Here is a 21,834-nt window from a genome sequence, read left to right as displayed (position 1 = left end):
GCTTCTTATTTGGCTTGACACCATGGTAGGAAATCGCCTCATTTATAGTTCTCTTTCCCTCCATTCGCTACGTCCCCTCACTAACCCTATGTGCCTTCACTCGATCCTCCCTTTCAATACTAGGTCCCACTGTAAATCATGTGACTGGAGTCTGTCTCCCACATACCTCGAGAAACCTCAATCCTCACACAATTGGAGAATGTTTCCCCTCAACTGTCGGTCTCTACCAAAACACCACACAGAACTATCCATGTTGATAGAAGAGCTCAATCCTGAGGTTCTCTTCTTGACAGAAACATGGCTTCAGTTAGAAAGCGATCCAGCCACTGTGTGGGCGACCCCCCAGGGCTACACCCTGAAACGCCTGGACCGCCAGACAGGCAGAGGCGGCGGACTGGCCATCATTTATAGAGACATTTATAAATGCCGCATCACCTCTTCCACCACACCAGCCTGTGAGAGCCTTCATTTTACCCTAGAATTCTCTCCTACTACCACTTTCTCCGGCATGTTAGCCTATCGTCCGCCTGGCGCCCTGCAATTTTGTTTCTAATATGACAGATATTGTCGCTAGCGCCCTGCTCACCTCGGCAAATTTCACTTTGCTGGGCGATCTCAATCTGCACTTGGACGACCCGTGTGACACATCAGCTATCAATCTCCGATCTAACCTTCAGGCTATTGATCTATGCCAAAAGGGCTTTCTCGCGACACACAACAAGGGACACCTTTTAGACCACATCTATAGCAACTTAGATAATCTAAAGGTTGAGACTCCCATTCCACTTCCTTGGACTGGCCATTTTTTAATACCTTTCACTTGTTCCATAAGCCCCCCCCTATCTCTCATAATCTCAATAAGCACCGGGAAAGGAAATGGTCTTCACTTCCGCTCCCTGACTGGGAACTGGCCCTCACTAAATATCCACCTCAGAGGTCCACTAATCCCAACACCGCCACGACCAACTTCGATAACTGGATCTCCAGCACCCTCGATCAAGTCCTCCCCATGATCCCTTTAAAATCAATAATAAGATCCAAAGTTGCTCCGTGGTACACATCCGCCCTTAGAACAATGAAGCAAACATGCCGCAAACTTGAGAGAGCTTGGAGGCAGGACCGCTCACAACAGAGGAAGGCCGAATACAGAGCCGCCATAAAGCTCTATAAAAATGAAATACATGTTACACAATCCCGCTTTTATGATTTGGAAATCAATATGGCTGCTAATGCACCCAAGGAAATCTTTAAAATAGCCAAGTCTTTAATCTCCCCCCCCCTTGAGCGTCCATCATCTGACGGCGCACAAACTCGCTGCAACAATCTTGCAACTTTTTTTCCCCAGAAAATCCAGGCTATCTACTCCTCATTTACCACTGGTGATGATAACACAGAACTCATCTCCCCTCAAGTTTCCGATCACCCCACCCCCTGTCTGCTCGACAAATTCCCACTTCTCGACCCCTCCGCATTAGATAGGCTGATCCCTAAGATCACCTTGGGATCCCCAAATGACCAAGCACCCCCTCAGACTCTCATTAAGGTCATCAACGTTATTCGTCCGGTCATCTTAGATGTCCTTAATGCCTCCATTGCTTCCAAAACCGTTCCGCCTCCATGGAAGTGTGCGATGGTTAAAGCTTTGTTGAAAAAGCCTACATTAGACCAGAACAACTTGGCCAACCATCGCCCCATCTCCTTACTTCCACGGATGAGCAAACTGCTTGAGAGGCACGTTAACAACATCTTAGTGGACTATTTTGAGTCCAATAGTCTGCTCTGTGCCTCTCAGACAGGGTTCCGCCCTCAGCACGGAACCGAAACCGCTTTTCTGGCGGTGACGGAAGAAGCTAGAGCTGTGCTGGACCAGGGAGGCAAGGCTGCCATCATACTACTTTACCTCAGTGCCGCGTTCGACACGGTTAACCACTCCACACTATTACAACGACTGAGTGGTTTGGGCGTGTCGGGCCCGGCCCTGGAATGGCTCACCTCCTTCCTGGAGGATAGATTCTTCCAGGTGTTTGAGGGCGAGCCTGTCTCCCCTAAGCATCCACTTAGTTGTGGGGTACCCCAGGGCTCCTACCCGAGCCCCACTCTTTTTAATGCCTATATGGAACCCCTAGAGAGGATAGTCCATCCCTTCGGTGCGCGTATTGTTACCTACGCAGACGACAACCAACTGGTGGCCTCTCTTGACCACTCCGAGGGATCGTCTTCCACCTTAGGTCCTTATCTAGAGGCTGTTGCCAGATGGATGCAATCCTCATATCTTAAGCTCAATGGGGAGAAAACAGATATCATGCTGCTGGGCAACCCCTCTCCATCTGCCCTAGCATCCATCTGGCCTCCATCCCTTGGCCCGCCTCCTCCTCCCAAACCCCAGATTAAGAGTCTTGGAATTTGGCTGGATAAAGCGCTTGATTTTTCAGCCCAAGCCACCAAAACCGCCTCCACTTGCATCGGGATGATGAAAATGCTTCGTAAGGTGCTTCCTTTGTTCCCATTCCAGGCCCTGATCCTCTCTCGCCTGGATTATGGGAATGCCCTTTATATGGGAGCCCCGGCAGCAGTGATCCACAGGCTTCAAGTCACACAAAACTGTGCTGCCCGTCTACTGTATAATATCCCCCGCTGGCAGTCAGCTAAGAAAGCTCTGAAACAACTTCACTGGCTCCCAGTAGCGGCCAGAGTACAGTTCAAGGCCATGTGCATTGTGCACAAATCATTTCATCGCACTGGCCCGGCAATTCTGCACCCTATAGCTACACCTTACGCACCGTCCAGAGCCTTACGCTCTAGCTCTCTACAGCTTGTAACTACCACCAAAATTAACAAAGCTCGCTGGGGTGGTCGTTCCTTTTCTCATACCACGGCCAAACTTTGGAACTCCCTCCCCCTTTCCCTCCGAGAGAACAATAACCGCATGTCCTTCAGAAAGGCTTTAAAAACGCACTTGTTTGCAAAAGCGTGAGCCCGCCACTAGCAATCAGTCTAAAGCGCTGCGAGGCCTCCGGGTAGTTACGCGCTATATAAGTGCAATTTTTCATTTCATTTCATAGTAGTCATATTGGCACACACAGGGAGAAGGGTACAATGCCAGGAACCCGCAAAAAGAGTGTTTTTTTTTTTTAGAAGGGGTTTGCCATTCCAAAAATGTGTGTGCTGCGACTTCAATGAGGAGGAGAAAGAAGGGTTTGGTGCACTCATGACGGCAGTAATTAGAACACAACTCGAATTCAACTTGGGAAGGAGCAGGTAAATTTTCACTGCTGATGCGGTACACGGGTATCAGTTGCACCTCCAATTCTGGGAATAAGCAAGTAACATGTAAACAAGGGCGAAGTCAACTCTATATGTAAGGCCCTCAGTGCACAATGGATTAAATGAGACATAACCAGAGTTACAAAGAACAGTAGTTTTGCATTCCCGTTTGGGTACAAACATGTTGCAGGAGGTTAGGGAGCCTGCCATGGTGGGGTGGGGGGGGGGCCTGGATATGGAGGTGTGACGCAGCGGCAAGGGCGACTGACACTGGACACTGGGGATCACGGTTCGATTCCGGCTCCAGCGGCAGGGGTCTGCCCAGCACCATGTGACTCTGGGCAATAGCTTGCTTAATGTTCCCGAAGGCCCTCAGCGCCTTGACACCTTCGGGTAATTGTTTGCACTTTAAAATACTTATCATTTACATGGATATGACGGTGGCCATATCTAGGGCTGTGGTGGAGTTTACAGGGCGATCCGGAGGCTGATTGGTATGAGGGGTATCCTTTCAGGTGCACAATAAGGGTGCATTATGCAAAATCTAAGGAGTCTTTACAGCAGAAGCCTGGTTGAAAGCGGCGGCGCCCCACTAGTCCTTCAGGCGGTTGTAAGCCAGAGCAACCGAGGGCTTGCCTGGTTACGCTCCGCCCCAAAAAGGCGTGAGTAAAAGGTATGAACTGGTGGTTCATGATATGTAAAGGGGATAACCCCCACATAAATGGTAGCACCGATTGGGTTGGCCACGGTGCAGTTTGGCTCATCAGACGGACAGGGCAGGTTAGGTCGGTCATTGCTGCCTGCCCTTGGATCGCCCATAAGTTAACCCACCAAGTTTGCATACTCCTTGCATGTAATAAACCTGCAGCAAACTTTCTCCAACAAAATCTTGTGTGGACTGTTTATTTTGCGCAGCGTGACTAATTACTGCTGAGCGGGAGGGTTGCCGATATCAGCACTATGTGGCTGCCCGCGGCGTACGCAGTGGGCCCCCTAGTGCCGCTTCAGGCACCTCCCTGCCCTTGTCGTGGGACTCCCTCCTCTGGAAGTCCTCCCTTGGGTGTGGCGCCTCCGGCGTCATTTCCGGTGCGTGGTAGACTGGGGACAGATATTTATACCTGCCCCTACCCAATGGCCACCCTCTTTGTCCCCTTGCTGGACAAGCTGTCACCCTCCCAACCGCTTACCCTGCGTGCCAGCATTAGGGCTGGCTAATGTATTGAACGTATTAATGCATTCATTTGTGTTGCAGGTGGAGCTACAGGGCGGCGATCCGGAAGCTGATTGGTACGAAGGCTACCCTTTCAGGAGCACAATAAGGGTGCATTATGCCAAACTCTCATGAGTCTTTATGGCAGGAGCCTCGTTGAAAGCGACAGCAACCCACTAGTCCTTCAGGCGGTTGTAAGCCTGAGAAACCGGGGGCTTGCCTGGTTATGCTCCGCCCCTAAAAAGGCATGAGTAAAAGGTATGGACTGGTGGTCCATGATATGTAAAGGGGATAACCCCCACATAAACGGTAGCACCAATTAGATTGGCCACGGGGCAGTTTCATCAGCTGGGTAGGGCGCTTAGGTACTAGCCCTGGAAAAACAAACATTCATAGTAGTGCGGAGGATAACATTGACCCCACTGTTGCCTATGGTCCAGTTGTTCTCCATTATGAATTGGTCATTCATCCCAGGCAATGTCCAGGCGCTGGGTGGGATTGGGTGCTTTAGCCCTCTTCTTCACTTTTTCAGCTGAGTGACAGCGTATTCTTCAATTTAAGGCAACAAGAGAACAGCCAGCGAGAACAGGAGACAACAGTCAGCAAGAACAGGAGACAACAGTCAGCGAGAACAGGAGACAACAGCCAGCGAGAACAGGAGACAACAGCCAGCGAGAACACGAGACAACAGCCAGCTAGGCCGCACGAAACAACAGCCAGCGAGAACACAAGACAAAAGCCAGCGAGAACACAAGACAAAAGCCAGCGAGAACACAAGACAAAAGCCAGCGAGAACACAAGACAACAGCCAGCGAGAACAGGAGACAACAGCCAGCGAGAACAGGAGACAACAGCCAGCGAGAACAGGAGACAACAGCCAGCGCGGCCACGAGACAACAGCCAGCGAGAACAAGAGTGAGCCAGAACGACATGGAATCAAGAAAGTCTCTAGAGCCTGTGAACCCAAAATAACTTCGACTGCTGCCAGGTTCCTGAGGAGATGGCACAGGGGAGCCCTATGAACCATGGCATGGAGACACCAGTTACCTTTTACAAAATTTTAAAGCACCAGCTTTGTTTCCAATCTTCGGTGTGGTGGAGAGGATCAAGCTGGGTAAGGAGAGAGAGAGTGAGAGTAAGGTCAGGTGTGGGTAAAAAGCTCAAAGAGATGACCCACTGCCCACCTACCGATGTTTTTGAACTGGGCGTAGCTGTAAGTGACGCAGATAAACGACTGTCCATTTCGAAGCCCATTCTCCGGCCAGCTGTATTGGTCTTTCGCCGCAGGTGGGAAGCGAGGAGTGCTGTGAACCAGCCAGAAACCCTGGGTTTTATCCAACAGGACCACTCCTAGAAAACAGACAGAGTGAATATGAGCCGTACAGTGAAGAATTGCAGAAACATGAGAGCAGGAGAAGGTGACAAGGAATAGCAAGCCAGCATCATGGATATAAGCAGAAATGGTTGCACATAAAAAGGTAAAACAAAGTTGGTGGGTGTGTGTGTGTGTGACTGTTTTTTTTTCGTTCTCTACATCTCTTAGTGCTTGTATGTGTGTGTGTGTGTCAAATGGTGTCTGGGCAAAATTTGGTATTTATAAAGCAGGGGGCATGGCGTTCATAAAGTTGCAAGGTGGTTCTTTGTATGTCTGAAATCAAATAAAACGGTGGCAGATGAAAGCTTGAAGGCTGAGGCTGCTTGAGTAGCATATGACGGTAGGGCAGAAAGCAAATGCAGGTAGGTCATTCTTTAGCTAGAAGCAAGTCAGGCACCACACATGGTCAGAAAAGACACCAGGAGCCTTTTTTTATAGAAAGTATCTCAGGGGGTGCAACAGGTGCAATATTGCGCCCACTGTTTGCACCCCTGTGGCACTGATAGTACAGAAAGCGCGGTAGTTGCTAGGACTGCCCCTTCTGTAATACAGCTTGTGCCTGTGGAAAGTGTGTGCCGGTGCAAAGAGTTCACCAGGATGTGGGCTGACGGCACCACATAGAGGAGGCATGCAGTCAGAGAGCCCCCTAAAAGCACTCCTCCCCAAGGAGGGGAAGTGGGCTCAGGGACCAACCCCAGGCACCCCACCAGGAGGTGATGTCACTCCCTGAACCCACTTTTAGGAAGCTTTCTGCTCCTCCTTTAAATGCTGACCATGGACAGTGAAAGGGAGGTATGGCAACCGTCTTGCACTCAGTGTACAAAATTCTTTAAAAGTAATCAGTTATACTAGATTAATGCAAAACTAAACAATGCGTGCAGCGGGAAAATAGGCTCTGCAGGCCTATGGGAATTCAACTCAAAAGAATACCAGATGGTGATCTGGTAGCCCCGGTGCACTGCTGCAGGTCACTCGAAGTGAGTGTACTGAGCTCAACAATAAGTTCAATCACATTTCAGAAACATTTTGAGCAAAATTTCAATTTCAAAAAGAAACATTTCTCTTGCGGTCTACTTTTCATGTTTCCTACACTTTGCGATAACAGCTCATTCTTTTCCCCAGAAGGACCGGACCACTTCTATCCTTTGTATACTCGAATCTCGAACTGTACGCTTGGTAAGCCCTTGGCATTTTATTCACTTATAACTACGTCCCCTCACGTCAGTTTTCTAAGTGTCACGTTTTACTTTATAGCCTCGCCGCTATCACTAAACATTATGTTCCCTTTGACTCGTTGTTCGTGTTGAATTCCCCGGTAAGAACAAGGTCTCATTTCAATCACTAGTACTCATTTCAGCAATCACTGTTTTCACGGCATTTCAATACGCATGTTTTTACTCCGATCACTGCACCACGGTACCTACTCTTCCTAAGGTGGCTTTTACCACGATATTAACAGTTTCTTTTTTGTTTCTTTAACGTTTCCATCCCACGCTTATTGTTTAATTACGCACTCTGCTTCTTGCACATCTATCAGGATGGCTTAATTTAGTTCACCATAGGATTATGTATTTAATGTTACCATGCCTGTTGCCTTTGTAAATAGCTTTTTGACATGTTTATACTATCTTTCTTAGATTCCCCTGACGAAGGGCGAACTTTATTTGCCCGAAATGCATTGGGATATATAATTTGAAACCCCCCACGAACTTGTTTGGACCCCATCTTTGAATTTGAATTTCAACTTTGAACTTTATGAATGGATATAAAGATATTCTACATACAACTTCAAGGATCATACGTCGTTTTGTTGCTTGAAATAATTCTACTTGAAATTGAAATTTTGCACAAAATGTTTCTGAAATGTGATTGAACTTATTGTTGAGCTCAGTACACTCACTTCGAGTGACCTGCAGCAGTGCACCGGGGCTACCAGATCACCATCTGGTATTCTTTTGACATGGACAGTGAAAGGCTAGTGGCTTCAAACAGCCGAGGTATCTTTTCACCAATGTGCTGTTGCCCATGTTCACACCTGTACTGGTAACAGCGCCTTCGCAGTGATACAGGGCATGCCCCAGACGTGCACCTTCTTAAGTCAAACAGGGGACCAGTGTCCCATATCCATATGACGGCCCCAGATGTTTGTCGGGTAAAACAGTGTACGCAAGAAACTGGTTGGAAGAGAGAAAGTTTTCTACGTCAGACTTGCATCTAGGATGAGAAATAGTTCAGAAATCTTATTGCAATCACCCCCGTGTGCAGAGTCAGTGTTACCTTTAGTGTGTCCACCTATGGTGCCAGACAACTCCTCGAGTGGCGGCTGGTCATTGTACAACACGTAGGCCAGGTCTTCACTCTGAAAGGGAAGAGGAAAGGTGTAATACAGGGTCAGCAGGTTGGGCAATATTAATCCCTCCTTGCATGCTTTAGAAGGTGGGAACCCTCCATTCTACATAGAAACCTTTCACCAGCATCGGGGGCCCTATCACTGGTGTTATGTTGTCATGCACTGGTATTTAGAGCAGTGTCATACTTTGTGAGAAGCATTTAAGGGCCATACTTTGCAGTAGCAGCGTGGTGCAACACCGGCAGGAGAGGGATAATATTTCCACAGAGGACTTGAGTGTACTCACGCACAGTGCAGGAGAAAGGGGCAACTGTTTCCATTTAGAGATGGGATGAGTGTGCACAGTAACTTAGCCCATTAGTCGAAGCAGATTTTGGGCAAACTGTCTTCTTTCAACTCTGAGGGACTTTCTCAATCACCTGTGCCTAGAGCCGCAAGATTCGGTGTTAAAACATAGAACTGATACTAGGGCTTATCGGAGCACTCAAAGAGCTGACAGAAGAGGAAGAGGGTTCGAAAGGTAAGGAAACTAAGGGGGCATACGAATGGAGGGATATGATCTGAGGTGAGTGAGGAAAGAAGCAAAGGGAAGGAGAACTAAGTATCGCCCTACCCGCATCACAGCGCTTGGCTACTTCAGGAATACCTCCAAGCACTGGTGAACCGATCACAATGGTACATTTTCGTTCCATCATGGACACCCATGCTCTACATAAAGAAGTTTGGATTTATAGGATTTTACTGTCTGATGGGAATAGAGAGTTTTATCAAAGCACGCCATTCTAATTTCAAGATCATTGGACATGGATTCCCTTGGCAGATTCACAAATGAAGTTGTGTTACTCTTTGCCGTACACGGATTGGACTCTTACTCCTGAGTAATTATGAAATGAATTCATTGTCCGCAGTATCAATACAGTGTGTTGCACTCATCATGTACTTCGTTCAATACGACCATTGCGCGTTACTTACGAGTGTTACACTTGATGGGTGCTGCCCCACTCACTAGGAATTATTTTGGTCAAATAATCTCTTCTAATAGAAAATTGTTCTTTGTTCGGCTCAGACTAAGGAGTCTCCAGTGTTAAATACAAAACGAGGAGATCCAGTTTTTAGCGGAGGGTAAAACATAACCTAACAAATTAGTTTTGCAGTATCAGAACACGAAATAGAAGGGCCTTGGCATATACTCCAAATGCAGGCAATACCGGGGGGAAACGGCAATCGCTTTGGTCTCTGTGAAAGTTGATCATTACCTGCCTTTCTTCTCGAATTTCTAAACCACAGTTTCATGCCCTCATTGTCACCCCTTGTCGGCAGACCTATGGAATCTTCTCCAGAAGGGGCCTCCCGGGAGGTTATACAAATGGTCTGATTTTGGGAGGCATAGTAGTCCCCCAAAATTTACAGTCAGATTATGTATTGCAGTTCTGTACAAAGTCAACACCTGCGCAAACTCGACTTCTACTATATCTATGCTATTGTATACATCCAAAAATATACTGCAGGAGACCACAAAGTGGGTGGTCTTCAGTTGGGTGATCCATTCACTCCAGTGATTGCTCTTTCAGCCACCCCAGGGAGCCATCACTTCAAACGTTACCTGGTTCTGGCTGGACTTGTACAGCTGAAGGAGAGTCCTTCCAACAGCCACTGCTGTGCTGTTCATCAGAGATTTACCATCCACCCAGCCGCCTGTGGAGCTGTCCTGGTACTTGTACATCATGCCTGTCTCTGGAGGACCTCTCTTTACCCGAGGGAGTTTGTAAATGATAAACCTATGGAACGGTGAGAAAGGAAAGCTGTTAGTGACAGGCAGGCAGTCCTGAAATGATGGATAGACCAATCACAGCTAATGATAAAAGGTACTGTGAAGGAACAATGGGGGTCACTGGCACAGCAAGGACTGCTGGAGAGGGGAAGCAGGAGCTACTGAGGAGGGATGGGGGAAGGGACAGCTGGGGGAGAAGAGCAGGGCAAACACACAGAACTAGAAAGGATGAAGGGAGAAAAGCAGGTAGATTATGAACTTTTGAGGCAAACAGGAGAGAAGCGTAGTATGTAGGAACAGCGGAGTCAAAAGGAGACCGAGAGAAGAAACAAGCAAACAGGCTATAGTTAGCTAATATTTTATTCATGTGGAAACTGTTGTATTTTTAATTCTAGATTACCATCTGTAGGGTCTGGCTTAGTATATGGTGAACACTTATTTAAGTGAAGCACCCTGCACTAATCCAGACGACACTTATGGTGATTTTAGTGGTCTTAGACAACCATAGAAAGCTCTTTAAGTGGTAGCTGTAGAAAGCAGCCACTGTCTTAGTCCAGGAGTGTTTAGATCTGGTAAAACAAGCTGCTTATCAAATAGTGTAGGTTAAACAAAATAGAACCACACAGTGTAGTTATAAAAATAGTTATATTTTTATACACACTCACTAATTCATTGGTATATCTATTACCCGGAGATATCAGCACAACACACATAATACTTTAGATGTAGAGAGGTAAGTAAGCACAAATACACAGTGGTCTTCAGGGGGAGACCAAACCATATACTAAAGAAATGGAATGCAAACTATGACCGAAGTCGGGACTTTGGGCCAGATGTACGACCCGCCGATTATTAAGTCGCAAATTGCGTCGCATTTGCAACTCGCAATTTGCGACTCTCTAATTGGGATTCCAATGGGGTCACATATTGAATGACTCATGCATATTAATGGGGGTGTGGCAATTTGCTACCCCACTGGGAATGGCTGGCACTCCCAGGGATGGTGGCCTGCTGGGGTCAGCAGACCTCCATGTCTGGGACTGCTTTTAAATAAAGCAGATTTTTGTTTTTATTGCAGCCCGTTTTCCTTAAAGGAAAACAGGATGCATTTAAAAATTAAAAATTTTACTTTTCAGTTTCATTTTTTAAGGGCAGGCAGTGGACCCTGTGGAAGTCAGAAGGTTGGAGAGTCACCCCACCTATGGATATCCCAGGAACCAGGATACCTACATAGGTGCGAAGTGAAGTCAGTAACCGTCAAAGACCACAATGGAGGGCTTCAGGAAAGATGTCACTGGGGAAGAAGGTGAAAGAGTCTGGTGGAATCCAAGGATGGAGTCTTGAAGTGGAGAACATGCAAGCAGAGGGGACAGAGTCTATGCCACTGGGAGGTGACGAGAAGGCACGGAAGACCAATGACCACCGATAACGGAAGATGCAAGAGTGATGACGGTGACCTTGTTTGTCGCTGCAGCTGTGAGGACCAGGTGACGCTGTGGAAGAGAAGGAGTCGTTCACGAACGGTCCCACATCGGAAGTCAAGAACCAGAGGACGGAGTCTGGAGGGAGCACCAATAAGCCTTGGCAGCAGCAACAGACATGGTAAACAAAAAAAGTGCAACTTTAGGACCAGCAAGGTCCAAGAGACTCACCAATTGCAGGAGAGTCATAGCAGGTCCGAGGAAGAAGAGTAGTTGGTTAAAGAGAAAGCCCTGGCCAGTTGGCCCCTGGGCGAAACACGTGTTGGCTGTTCTTTATTATTTTTTCACTTGTCTTTAAATAAAGAAGAAAAAGCCACTTTAACCGACTACTCTACCACCTGCATCTACTGCGCTCAATCTGGAATTGGGGATTAAATTACCCTAAAAAACTCATATGATTATGAGGGCACAACCCAATCATATACTTGAATACTTACCTTAGAACAGTTGGCCTCTGGGTGAAACCACAGTTTAGGTATGTAACACAGCCCAAATTGGGTCCTGACGAATTGTGTGTGAACCATGGTAACACCCATCATCTGGAAAGGTTTTACATGGTGGTGATGACAAAAAAAATGAAAAAGCCAACGGACCACCTGCTCTAAAGTTCGTGGACAGTGAGGTGGCTAATCTCTGAGGCTCTTACTCCATTTGGCCATTAGATGTGTATGCTGGTGACAGAGCCAGAGTAGGCTCCATCGCCAACATATTTAATGTCGGTCCACTTTTAGATTGGGTGGGTGGACCATGAGTTTGGCAGAGAGGATTTTCATTTCAACAGTGTACCCTCTCCTCTAAACTTTGAATCAGCCCCTTGATTTGCTTGTGATCCTGCTCAACATGGTATGATCTAGCAAATTGAACTGGAGTGTTGGCTTTGAGGTAGGACCACATCCTGGCTCCCTCACCTACAAGTTAAAGATACTAAATGCTCCCATAATAACAACAAGTAGGTCAGGGTGATTGTTATGTTATTATGTTATGTTATTAAATTATTTATTAAGCGCACTAACACTGATTAGTTTCTTGGCGCTGAATGTGACAGTAACACAACAGGTAAAAAAGTAGGATTTAAAAAGCTTGTCTGAAAAGCCAAGTCTTCAGTGCTTTCCGAAAAGGTAGAAGATCTTGACAGAGCCGAATTTCTAGTGGCAAGGTATTCCATAGGCGGGGGGCAAGTGCTGCAAACCTATGTCCACCAGAACGTTTAAGCTTGAACGGGGGGATCTGGAGAAGGCCCAAATGGAGTGAGCGAAGGTTGCGGGGGGGGGGGGAACATATCTGGTGATTATTTGATTAATGAACTTGGGGCTTTTGCCATGCAGTGATTTAAAAATCATGCAGCCTGCCTTAAAGGCACAGCGTTGTGTAATCGGGAGCCAGTGCAGTTTAGTAAGAAGGGGGGGTCGCTGCTTGCCACCTTGGTTGCTTCAGTATCATCCTGGCAGCATAGTTCTGTACCATCTGGAGACGCTTGAGTAGAAAGACTGGAAGACCCAAATAAATGGCGTTCGCATAATCCAGATGGGACAGAACAGTGGCGATCACAGTGGTGATTCAGCGTTTTCATCCATCACTTTTTTGCAGCAAATCTTCTTCACATTGTAACTGTGAACAGTATAAACAAAAATCTTTCTTCCTGAAGCATGCATAGCCCATTCCTGAAGGAGACGGATTCTGAACGTTAGTCAGTGGTGCGAAGGAGAAAGGATGGTTCACAAGATCGCAACAACTTCTGGATGAGAGTTACTTTGAAGTTTGGCCAGTTGTGTGGGACAGACAAAATGGTCTGTCGAGATCTTGTTACATCATTTAATGATTTCATGGAAAAAAACAGAAGGAGGTGCTCAGTTAGCAAGTGTTAAACAGCCAGGGTGCGAGTTCTGAGTGATAAATGAAAGTAACTTCTTTATTTGGAAAATGTAGCATATATTGTTTATAATTTAGGAGTTAAGTATTCTTAAAGATCTATGAAGCTGGCTCAAGATAGCATGTATGTAGCACTATTGGTATATGATGGCAACCTATTGACAAAAATGATAACACCCAGTCCCCAAAATTAAAAGCAAGTGCCCATCTCTTACAACCTTGCATTGGCACAAGTAAATAAGTAATATATTTTATTCTATGACTATTTAAAATCATTGCAAACAAATACACCCATAAACACTACCAACTTTATGGATTGTGACTAAAATGTCTTATCCTTAAAAATAGTAAGCCAAAGTACAAAGCAATGATACAATCAAAGTTCCTGATCTTATGAATTTCAAAGCACAGGATTTTTATACCCAGGGAGTTTAAAAATACACACACACACACACGCACACACACTCACACACACACACAGGCACAGCCCCCCCCCCAAAGAATTACGAAACAAACTTCCAGTTTATTGGTGATTGGCACCACATAGGCATTCTTTAGTTGCTTCATGAACTTTCTGATATTTAATCTCAGGAAAGATGGTCTTGAAAATGTCCACCTTAGTACTGTGAATTCATGACAAAAGCAGATTATAAAAAACAATGACACCTTATCACTTTCACACAGGCTGCATGCAATATCGGTTGCGCCCATGAGGCAGCCACAGAGAAAGTCCCTGCCTGGCAGCAAACCAAATGTTGCTCTGATCAACAGTCTCTTTCTCACTATACTGATCAGTAGAGCCCAATAACTTAGGGCCACAGGAATTATATGATACAGCTACAGCTACTTTTTATGCATAATTATGGATTTGATGCATTTGTCACATAATCCATCATCTGCTGCATTATCTGCAGATTTTAACAAAAAAAAGTTTCTAGCTTAAATGGATCAAATGTTACTTAAAACGTGGTGACATGTTCACACGCACTGGACAGCTCTTCGCAAAGGTTAACTGGTCATCTTTAATTTGCTTATTTATGCATGCCGTTAAACTGGTACTAATGAGGTGAAACATTCGCCCAGGGTATTACCATGTATAAAAATTACAAAATTATGAAGTAATATTATAAAAAAATATGCCACATAATTTGCCTTTTCTTGACACTTAAGAGTTTGATAACATTCCCTCTGTTTAATAGAGCGGTATTCTGGTAGAAAAATTAATTTACTAAGATTCTTCTAGTACAGTACCTAAGAAGGGTTTTTGCGACTGTTGATCTTTTCAACGAATAAGCTTTACTGTTTGCTGGTTTTTGTTCAATTTCACAGATATTATTTGCGTTTTGCCGAAATATTATTGTTTATATTAACATTGTTTTCATGTTGCTCTAATTTTAATTTACAAAGTACTGTTTTTTTTTCCTTGGAGTTAAATCTAAAACTGGGAATTTAGCTTTAAATGAGTGTTCTTCTGATTGCATCTTACTGTTTCCGGTGTAGCATTATTAGGTTTCGAACTACAGTGCGCATACACTGTCAACGAAAGCTATTGAAAACCAAAAAAAGCTTAAAAACAAGTTTAGAGCCCGTCCCATACTTACCACTGATTGCATCCCCGTTGCTCTCATTTCTTGTTCAGTTTTGCCTATAGCACGCATGCACTGTGGGTACAAGCTATTTTCAATAGTAAAAAAAGATAAAAACAGTCTTACAGCCCCATACTTACTGTTACTCACCATTGGTTAGTTCCCACGTCGCTCTCATTTCCTTGCTTCTCGTTGGTCAGGGTCTCCTGCTATCTCCACTTTCTCTTTAATTCTTCCTTTCGTCCACTCCTCCGTGGAGCTTTGACCAAGCACAATTTCCTGTCTCTGCGGCCAGTGTCCTTCCAGTGGCCGCCACTTGCAGGGGTACTTTTTTTTTCTTTTACCTAGCACTCCTTAAGAGTGCATGTGTTTGCAGGCCCTTTATACCCTTCCAACCCGCTCTCCCGTCCAATGTTATGCGCTACTCCTAAATTTAGAATCTCACGGTGCAAAGCTCATTTTTCAGATGATAAATAGAAAACATGTCTTTATTGCTGTACTCAACTGCAGTGGAGTAAGGACCAAATGTCATTCTGTGTTTAGTCAGAATAGAAATGTATAGCTCAATATTCTGAGTATGCTCTTTCTGGCCAGTTGCTGCATGGGCTCTGATCCATAGGCATACATTTCATGTTTCAGCTAAATGCGAAATGGACAGGAGAAACCCCACTGTGCACTTCAGCCACAAATAGCTTATGTTTGACGGGTTAACTGCACTCTTATGCGTCATGCAGTGGTGGCTTGTGACATTTGAAAGTGGTGGGCGTAAAAGTTCAGATGTTTGGGCTGGTTTGCATCAACACCCAAACATGTAAAAATTACACAACATGCTGCATAAACTTCCTTTACCCACAAAACATTTTGCATAATGCGCCTTTTTCATGCCACTGAATTTAGTCACTAATGGGTTTGTTGGGCAGATGCACAGCAAGTTTTAAGAGTTCCAGGTAAGTTTTTGGTAAGATTTTAGGTGCTACACAAGTAACGTCAAGTGTCCCACGACGTTAGTAAGTAAACATGTAGATAGTGAGATCAATGGGTCAATGATCCCATCCTTGGGTGCACACAGTAGTTCCTCTATAATTCAAAGAGGTTTCATACTTCATTCATTGATTGTTATTCACATTTATTCGACATAACAGTTCATTGGTGAATCTCATAAGTACATCGTATTCATACGTTAATCCATTCTTAACATATTGGCACTGTCCCTTGTGTAAATCCAATGCATTTCGGGGCTATTGTCTGCCCCTTCGTCAGGGAAAGGTACTGTAACAAAATCAAATTACATGAAGTGAGTCTAAAGTAATAAACTCAGAGCGGTGTGTGGTTTCTTAAACTAGTGGGGGTGGACGCTACAGGAAGTGTAGGGGAAGGTTGGGTGCCAAATTATGAGGTCACCTTAAAAACATTCAAACCCGTGGGGAAAACAAATAGATGCTCCTAGCGTTGCTTACGTGTGCCGGTATTCTAATGAACCATGATTCTGAAAGTGAAAGGGGATAGTATCGGTAAATATACATCGTGTTTGATTAGTCTCGTTCAGAATTTTCAGCTTGTAGGTGCACTAACCTGTTTAACGGAGCTTCGGGTTCAAAGGTATTCCACTCGCTACGCCGGTCAGGACGAAGACGTCTGCTGCCGCGTTTAATCACTTACAAGTACTACGGTCACGTGATCATAGATAGTGAGGAAAGACTCGCGTTCGCGGTCAAACATTATTGTGTTATATTCAGCGAGTGAAAGTCAAAATAAAATAAAATAAAATAAAATAGAGAACAAGCATTTACAATGCAACGGTTTCGCCTTTAGAAAAGTTAGAGCTATTGGCATTGTTAATGACAAAATTTGTATTTATGTGTTGGTTTTGAAAACCGATAAATAAATGGCATTGTCATTTACATTGCCAATAGCTTAATCTCTCGCAAATGTGAGACCTATTGTACCCTACGGACGAGCTCAGCAGACAGCAATTACTACCACACACACACACACCCAGAGCCACACACACCCACACACCCAGACACACACACCCAGAGCCACACACACACACACCCAGAGCCCAACACACCCACCCAGAGCAGTCACATACACACACCCACTGGAGCAGTCACACAAACACACACACACTGGAGCAGTCACACACACGCACTCTGGAGCAGTCACATACACACACTGGAGCAGTCACATACACACACACTTTGGAGCAGTCACATACACACACACTCTGGAGCAGTCACATACACATACACCCTGGAGCAGTCACATACACACACACCCTGGAGCAGTCACACACACACACACACTCTGGAGCAGTAACATGCACACACACACACACACACACACACTGGAGCAGTCACACACGCACACACTCTGGAGCAGTCACATACACACACTGGAGTAGTCACACACACACACTCGGGATCAGTCACATACACACACACACACACTGGAGCTGTCACACACGCACACATTCTGGAGCAGTCACACACACACACATACACACACTGGAGCAGTCACACACACACACGCACACACTGGAGCAGTCACACACACACTCTGGAGCAGTCACATACACACACACACACACTGGAGCAGTCATACACACACACACTGGAGCAGTCACATACACACACACTGGAGCAGTCATGGTTTTCAGGTGTTTTAGTCTAATTAGTTCAATGGAAGCAAGACTACAATACCCATAATGCATTAGGTGATGACATAAAGGATGAGGACTGGATACGATGCCCCTAATGACGGAAAGAAGGCAGTCCTGCTATAGAGGTGTGGCACCAGCCTCTCTGTGGGGGTGTGGTTCCACACCTTGTCCCGCCTGGGGTTTTACATTTGAGGCTGTCACAGCGACGGTTTTCAAAGCCTGACCTGTTTTGCGTGACTTTCCACGGTAATACCACTGGCGCCCCAGGGTTGTAGCCGCAGCAAGTGTAAAACCGGGTGTCATCGAACAGAAATGGAGCAGCCCTTGCTTCCATCAAAATATCCATTCTAAATGTTTGTAGACTCTGGGGGTGAGACTACCACTTCCTAATGGCAAGCACAAACTTGCATGTAAAATAGGCTTCGGTGTCATGTTTATTACTGACATATAATCTCTTATATATGCCTCTTAACATCACTTCCGGCAGATCCGCGCCCTCTCCCCTCCTGGGAGTGAAACATTGGACAGCTCCGTGGGAGATCGCCTTTATCTGCTTATAAGGGGAAACCATGAACAGGTCCGTCTGAGACTCCCAGCTACGACCCCACCTTCTTTGATCCTGGACTGAACCATGTAAGAACCCCCCCCCCCTTCCTACCCCTCCATCCGAGACCCTGAACAGATTTTTTATTTTATTTTTATTTATTTTGTGAGACCCTGGAAAGTCCAGTATGGGCACCCCCCCCCTCATGCCCTCCGTTATGAGACCCTTGATAGACCCAACGCCCCCCCCCCTTCCCGCCGAGTGAAAACCTAATCAGATCTTACAAAGCCCCATCCCACGTCCAGTCCAGACATCAAAGCCCAGTCACCCCAACAAAACACAGCCACATCCTAGGCATATGCAAATAAGCCCCACAATCCTATTCCATTATTAACATCCCCATACTCTTAGGGCTGTATCCCAAATCCCTCACATACTCGTAAAAAGCATTTTCCCGTGGGAGCGGTAGTCTTAGCCTCCCACCCCCTTCCCTCCCAGTGCCACCTGTGGGAATCCGCCGGGTCGAACTCCTAAGGGAGGGTGCATTTTAGAATTCCTCCAGCTGCGCACACCGCAGCCCATCAGCACCAATAACGGGGAGCCCCAGTCCTGCGGGAGGGGCCCACAGGAGCCTGGGGGGGTCTCCTCCGGCACCCGGGGAGTGAGCGCCGCACCCGGGGGACTCGCACAACTTCACCCGATCCGGCTTTGTCACTCAGCATTGGCATGTGGGAGTCGGGCAAGGCGAAGAGGCGGGGGCGTGGGGCGGGAGGTGGAGAGAGAGCGATGGGTGCAACAGAGGAGAGGCAGGAATGGAGAAAAGAGGGCTAGACAGAGAGTGTCATGAAATGAAACATTCGAGTAACCCGAGAATTTTCTCTGAGACCAGTTTGTTAAGTCGTGATCCCGCTTGGCGTTAATAGGCTGCACTCGCATCTCCGACTTTCTGACTGTGGGGGAACCGTGACAAGTTGAGACAGACATTAGCCTGTTAACAATTAAGATGGAACTCCGTAGTGGATGAGGTCACTTTAATTACCGAAGCAATGCGCGCTGCTAAATTAAAATGAGAAGAAGGGGATTAGAATAACCTCTGTTGGTCAGAGTGAACATTGCAAGGCATCAATGTGCGGGCACGTGAGCGCGGTTACTATGGTTACGCACGCGAGGAATCCCCGTGCAGGGGGAAGGGAACAGGGTCCAGGCAACCTCAACAAATATTTCTTAAATTGTTTTATAAAGGCAGGACGAAAATGATGCTTCGCAACAGCAGCCAGCTCGATGCCGCTGGAGATTGCTGTTGTGAAGGCATTTTTTTTTATTGTGGCCAGTGCACAATAAAACTGTAAAACTATTTTTACAATGTATCAAATAAGCGACTGCACGTACAGTGGGCAACTAAATTATTAAACCAGCGGGCAAATAAATTGCTTTATAACCACGAGCTATGCCTGGGGTAAAGAATACTTGTCGAGAAGATAGGTTTGGAAAGATGCACAAAGAGAAGGAAGTGTCTGATATTTGGATTAGACCCTGTAGTTTCAACCGGTCTTAACTGTGGGCTCCCCTGAACGGGCTGATAACTCCTGACATAGCCGTGTTTGACGACATTGGTACCGCGGAGCACACGCGGGGCATCGTCCTGGTGTGGCGTCATCAACCTGAGCTCGCCCATGCCCCGCTGATCACCATCTGACCGATGTGACCGTTCGTGGCATGACCTTGATGTGGACGGGTTGGGCTACGCGAGCCCGGGTTCTGACTCCGCCCACAAGGCCAATAGGAAGGGCACAGCTACCATAAACAGGTTGGCGACTGCCTTTGATCACAGCTTCTGATCTGATGCTTACCGCTGTGTAAAGTGCTGCGGCGAGGGACCTGATCGAGCTCCCAACCTGCCTTTGTGGGTGCAGGCTGATTCTGCTGACGGCTCTATCGCAGGGCAGGAATAGTGAACGGCGGAGACGTCTGGGCACGCATGCATTAGGGAGATACTTTGGCAAACCCCCACCTCCCCGAGGTGGCACTGTGAGCTCACGCCACCCCCAATGCTGGGTCTGGCACTGTCGGCGGAGTACGAGGAGAGGCAGGAGCCACCTACGGGATCCCGTGCCTTGCTTCTGCCCGGTGTGGCGCCCATGCACTCACTAAGGCGGATTAGGGAGCGTGAGGCGATCGGACGTTGCCTGGCCCGATTGGGCTGCTACTGCCGATGACGGGCTGAGAGCGCCCCCCCTCCTACAACTGATGGGCAGAGAACGCTCCCCCCTCCTATAACTTACGGCGTGAGAGCGGCCGCTACCTGAGTCAGCGTCGCCCGGTGGGTGGGTTGGGGGGGTGGTGAGCTGACACTGGCTGCTGCCTTTTGAAGTACCTGCGCAGTCCGGAGAAGAGAGGCACGATGGGACTGAAGCCCCCGGGATAATCCCAGCTCGTGTTGGGGGTTAGTGCCACTTGCGACCTACCAGGCGCTTACTGGTGAGTAGGTAGGGAGGCGCTTTGGGGCGGCGCTACGTGGGCAGCTCAGCCGGGCACAACGTCTGCTGTACTTGCAGAGGGACCTCTCTCCAGGAGGTTATCCGCTGCTTGCCGCCACTCCCCTTATGCCCTGGCAGGCATCCACGCATTGCAAACTGAGATTGGCACTGGTAGTAGTGCGACAGCGCCAGGACCCGGCTGTGCATACCCCGGGCGGGGCACCTGACATTCGCCACCCGTGTAGAGATACTCTACTGCATTGGAGCTCTTTCCGTCTGCTACGCTGACCACAGAGACACCGCAAGGCCGCTGCCCCCACAGGGCTGTTGTTGCGCAGGAACTGGGGTGCAACCTTTGGGTAGAGGAGGTCTGATCAGGATACTACTTTAAGGAGATGGTAACTGCAACGTGGCCTAATCTGACTTGCTGCGGGGGCAAACAGAATACAGATGTCCAAGGAGTGACCACTACACCAAAAGCATCTGCCTCGCCAACCATCCCACTGAAAACAAGTCAGGTCCCGGGCCGGCCAGCCAATTACAGCGCGGCCCGGGAATGACGACAGGGGGGTGTCCCGGGCCGGCCAGCCAATCACAGCGCGGCCCGGGAATGACGTCACGGGGGTGTCCCGGGCCGGCAGCCAATAGCAGCGCGGCCCGGGACAAAGGGGCGGGGCTTAAAAAAAGCACCAGAAACGCCCCCGAATCGCGGTTTCGTGAGAAAGCGCGATTGACAGCCTCTGCCTCCCAATGGCTAGCCTCCATTTATGGAGCTAGCCAATTGGAAACAGAGGCTGTCCTAACCTCACTACTAAAAACAAAAGATTTCGACTGGGAGGGGCTTCGCCCCTCGCCAAAAGTCGAAACCTAAAAAGTTAATATGGTGAATTAGGAGTGATTGGGTAAAATTAATGCTAATAAATGGGGTGTATCTCAATGTAGGTGTGTAGGTGCCGGGTGGGGTAAAAGCAACCCATATGGGTTCAGTGTACTGTAAACATAATGGCTAGGTAAAAACAGTGATGTAATTGAAGTTGAAAAATTAACAGTTCAAATAAAAAGAAGTCAAATTGCAGTACATTTGATGTAACTACACAGGAAGCCTTTTAGGGCTCCAATTGCAACACTTATAAGTAACAAGAGAGTTCGATTCTGTCATTTAAGCCAAATGGCTTCTGTGTGGATAATCTTTAGATCCAGGTATTTTCACGTTGAAGTAGGTATTTGGTATTGTCTCTACCTTCC

The 21,834-nt window shown here is 47.1% G+C and overlaps 1 protein-coding gene across 1 annotated transcript in view; it reads right to left on the bottom strand.

The window, feature by feature from the left end:
- The window catches only part of DNASE2 (deoxyribonuclease 2, lysosomal), a 102,104-nt gene that overhangs the window by 8,604 nt on the left and 71,666 nt on the right, over window positions 1-21,834 (bottom strand). The window contains exons 3-5 of the mRNA XM_086959092.1: window positions 9,803-9,977; window positions 8,127-8,208; window positions 5,663-5,824 (exon numbers count right to left, since the gene is read on the bottom strand). Of these exons, the coding sequence (XP_086815218.1) occupies window positions 5,663-5,824; window positions 8,127-8,208; window positions 9,803-9,977 (419 nt within the window). The remainder of the gene's footprint in view (window positions 1-5,662; window positions 5,825-8,126; window positions 8,209-9,802; window positions 9,978-21,834) is intronic.

This window comes from Lissotriton vulgaris, chromosome 1_1, assembly GCF_964263255.1.
Source record: "Lissotriton vulgaris chromosome 1_1, aLisVul1.2, whole genome shotgun sequence".
NCBI classification, from domain to species: Eukaryota; Metazoa; Chordata; class Amphibia; order Caudata; family Salamandridae; genus Lissotriton; species Lissotriton vulgaris.
This window is presented reverse-complemented; position numbering and strand designations above follow the sequence as displayed.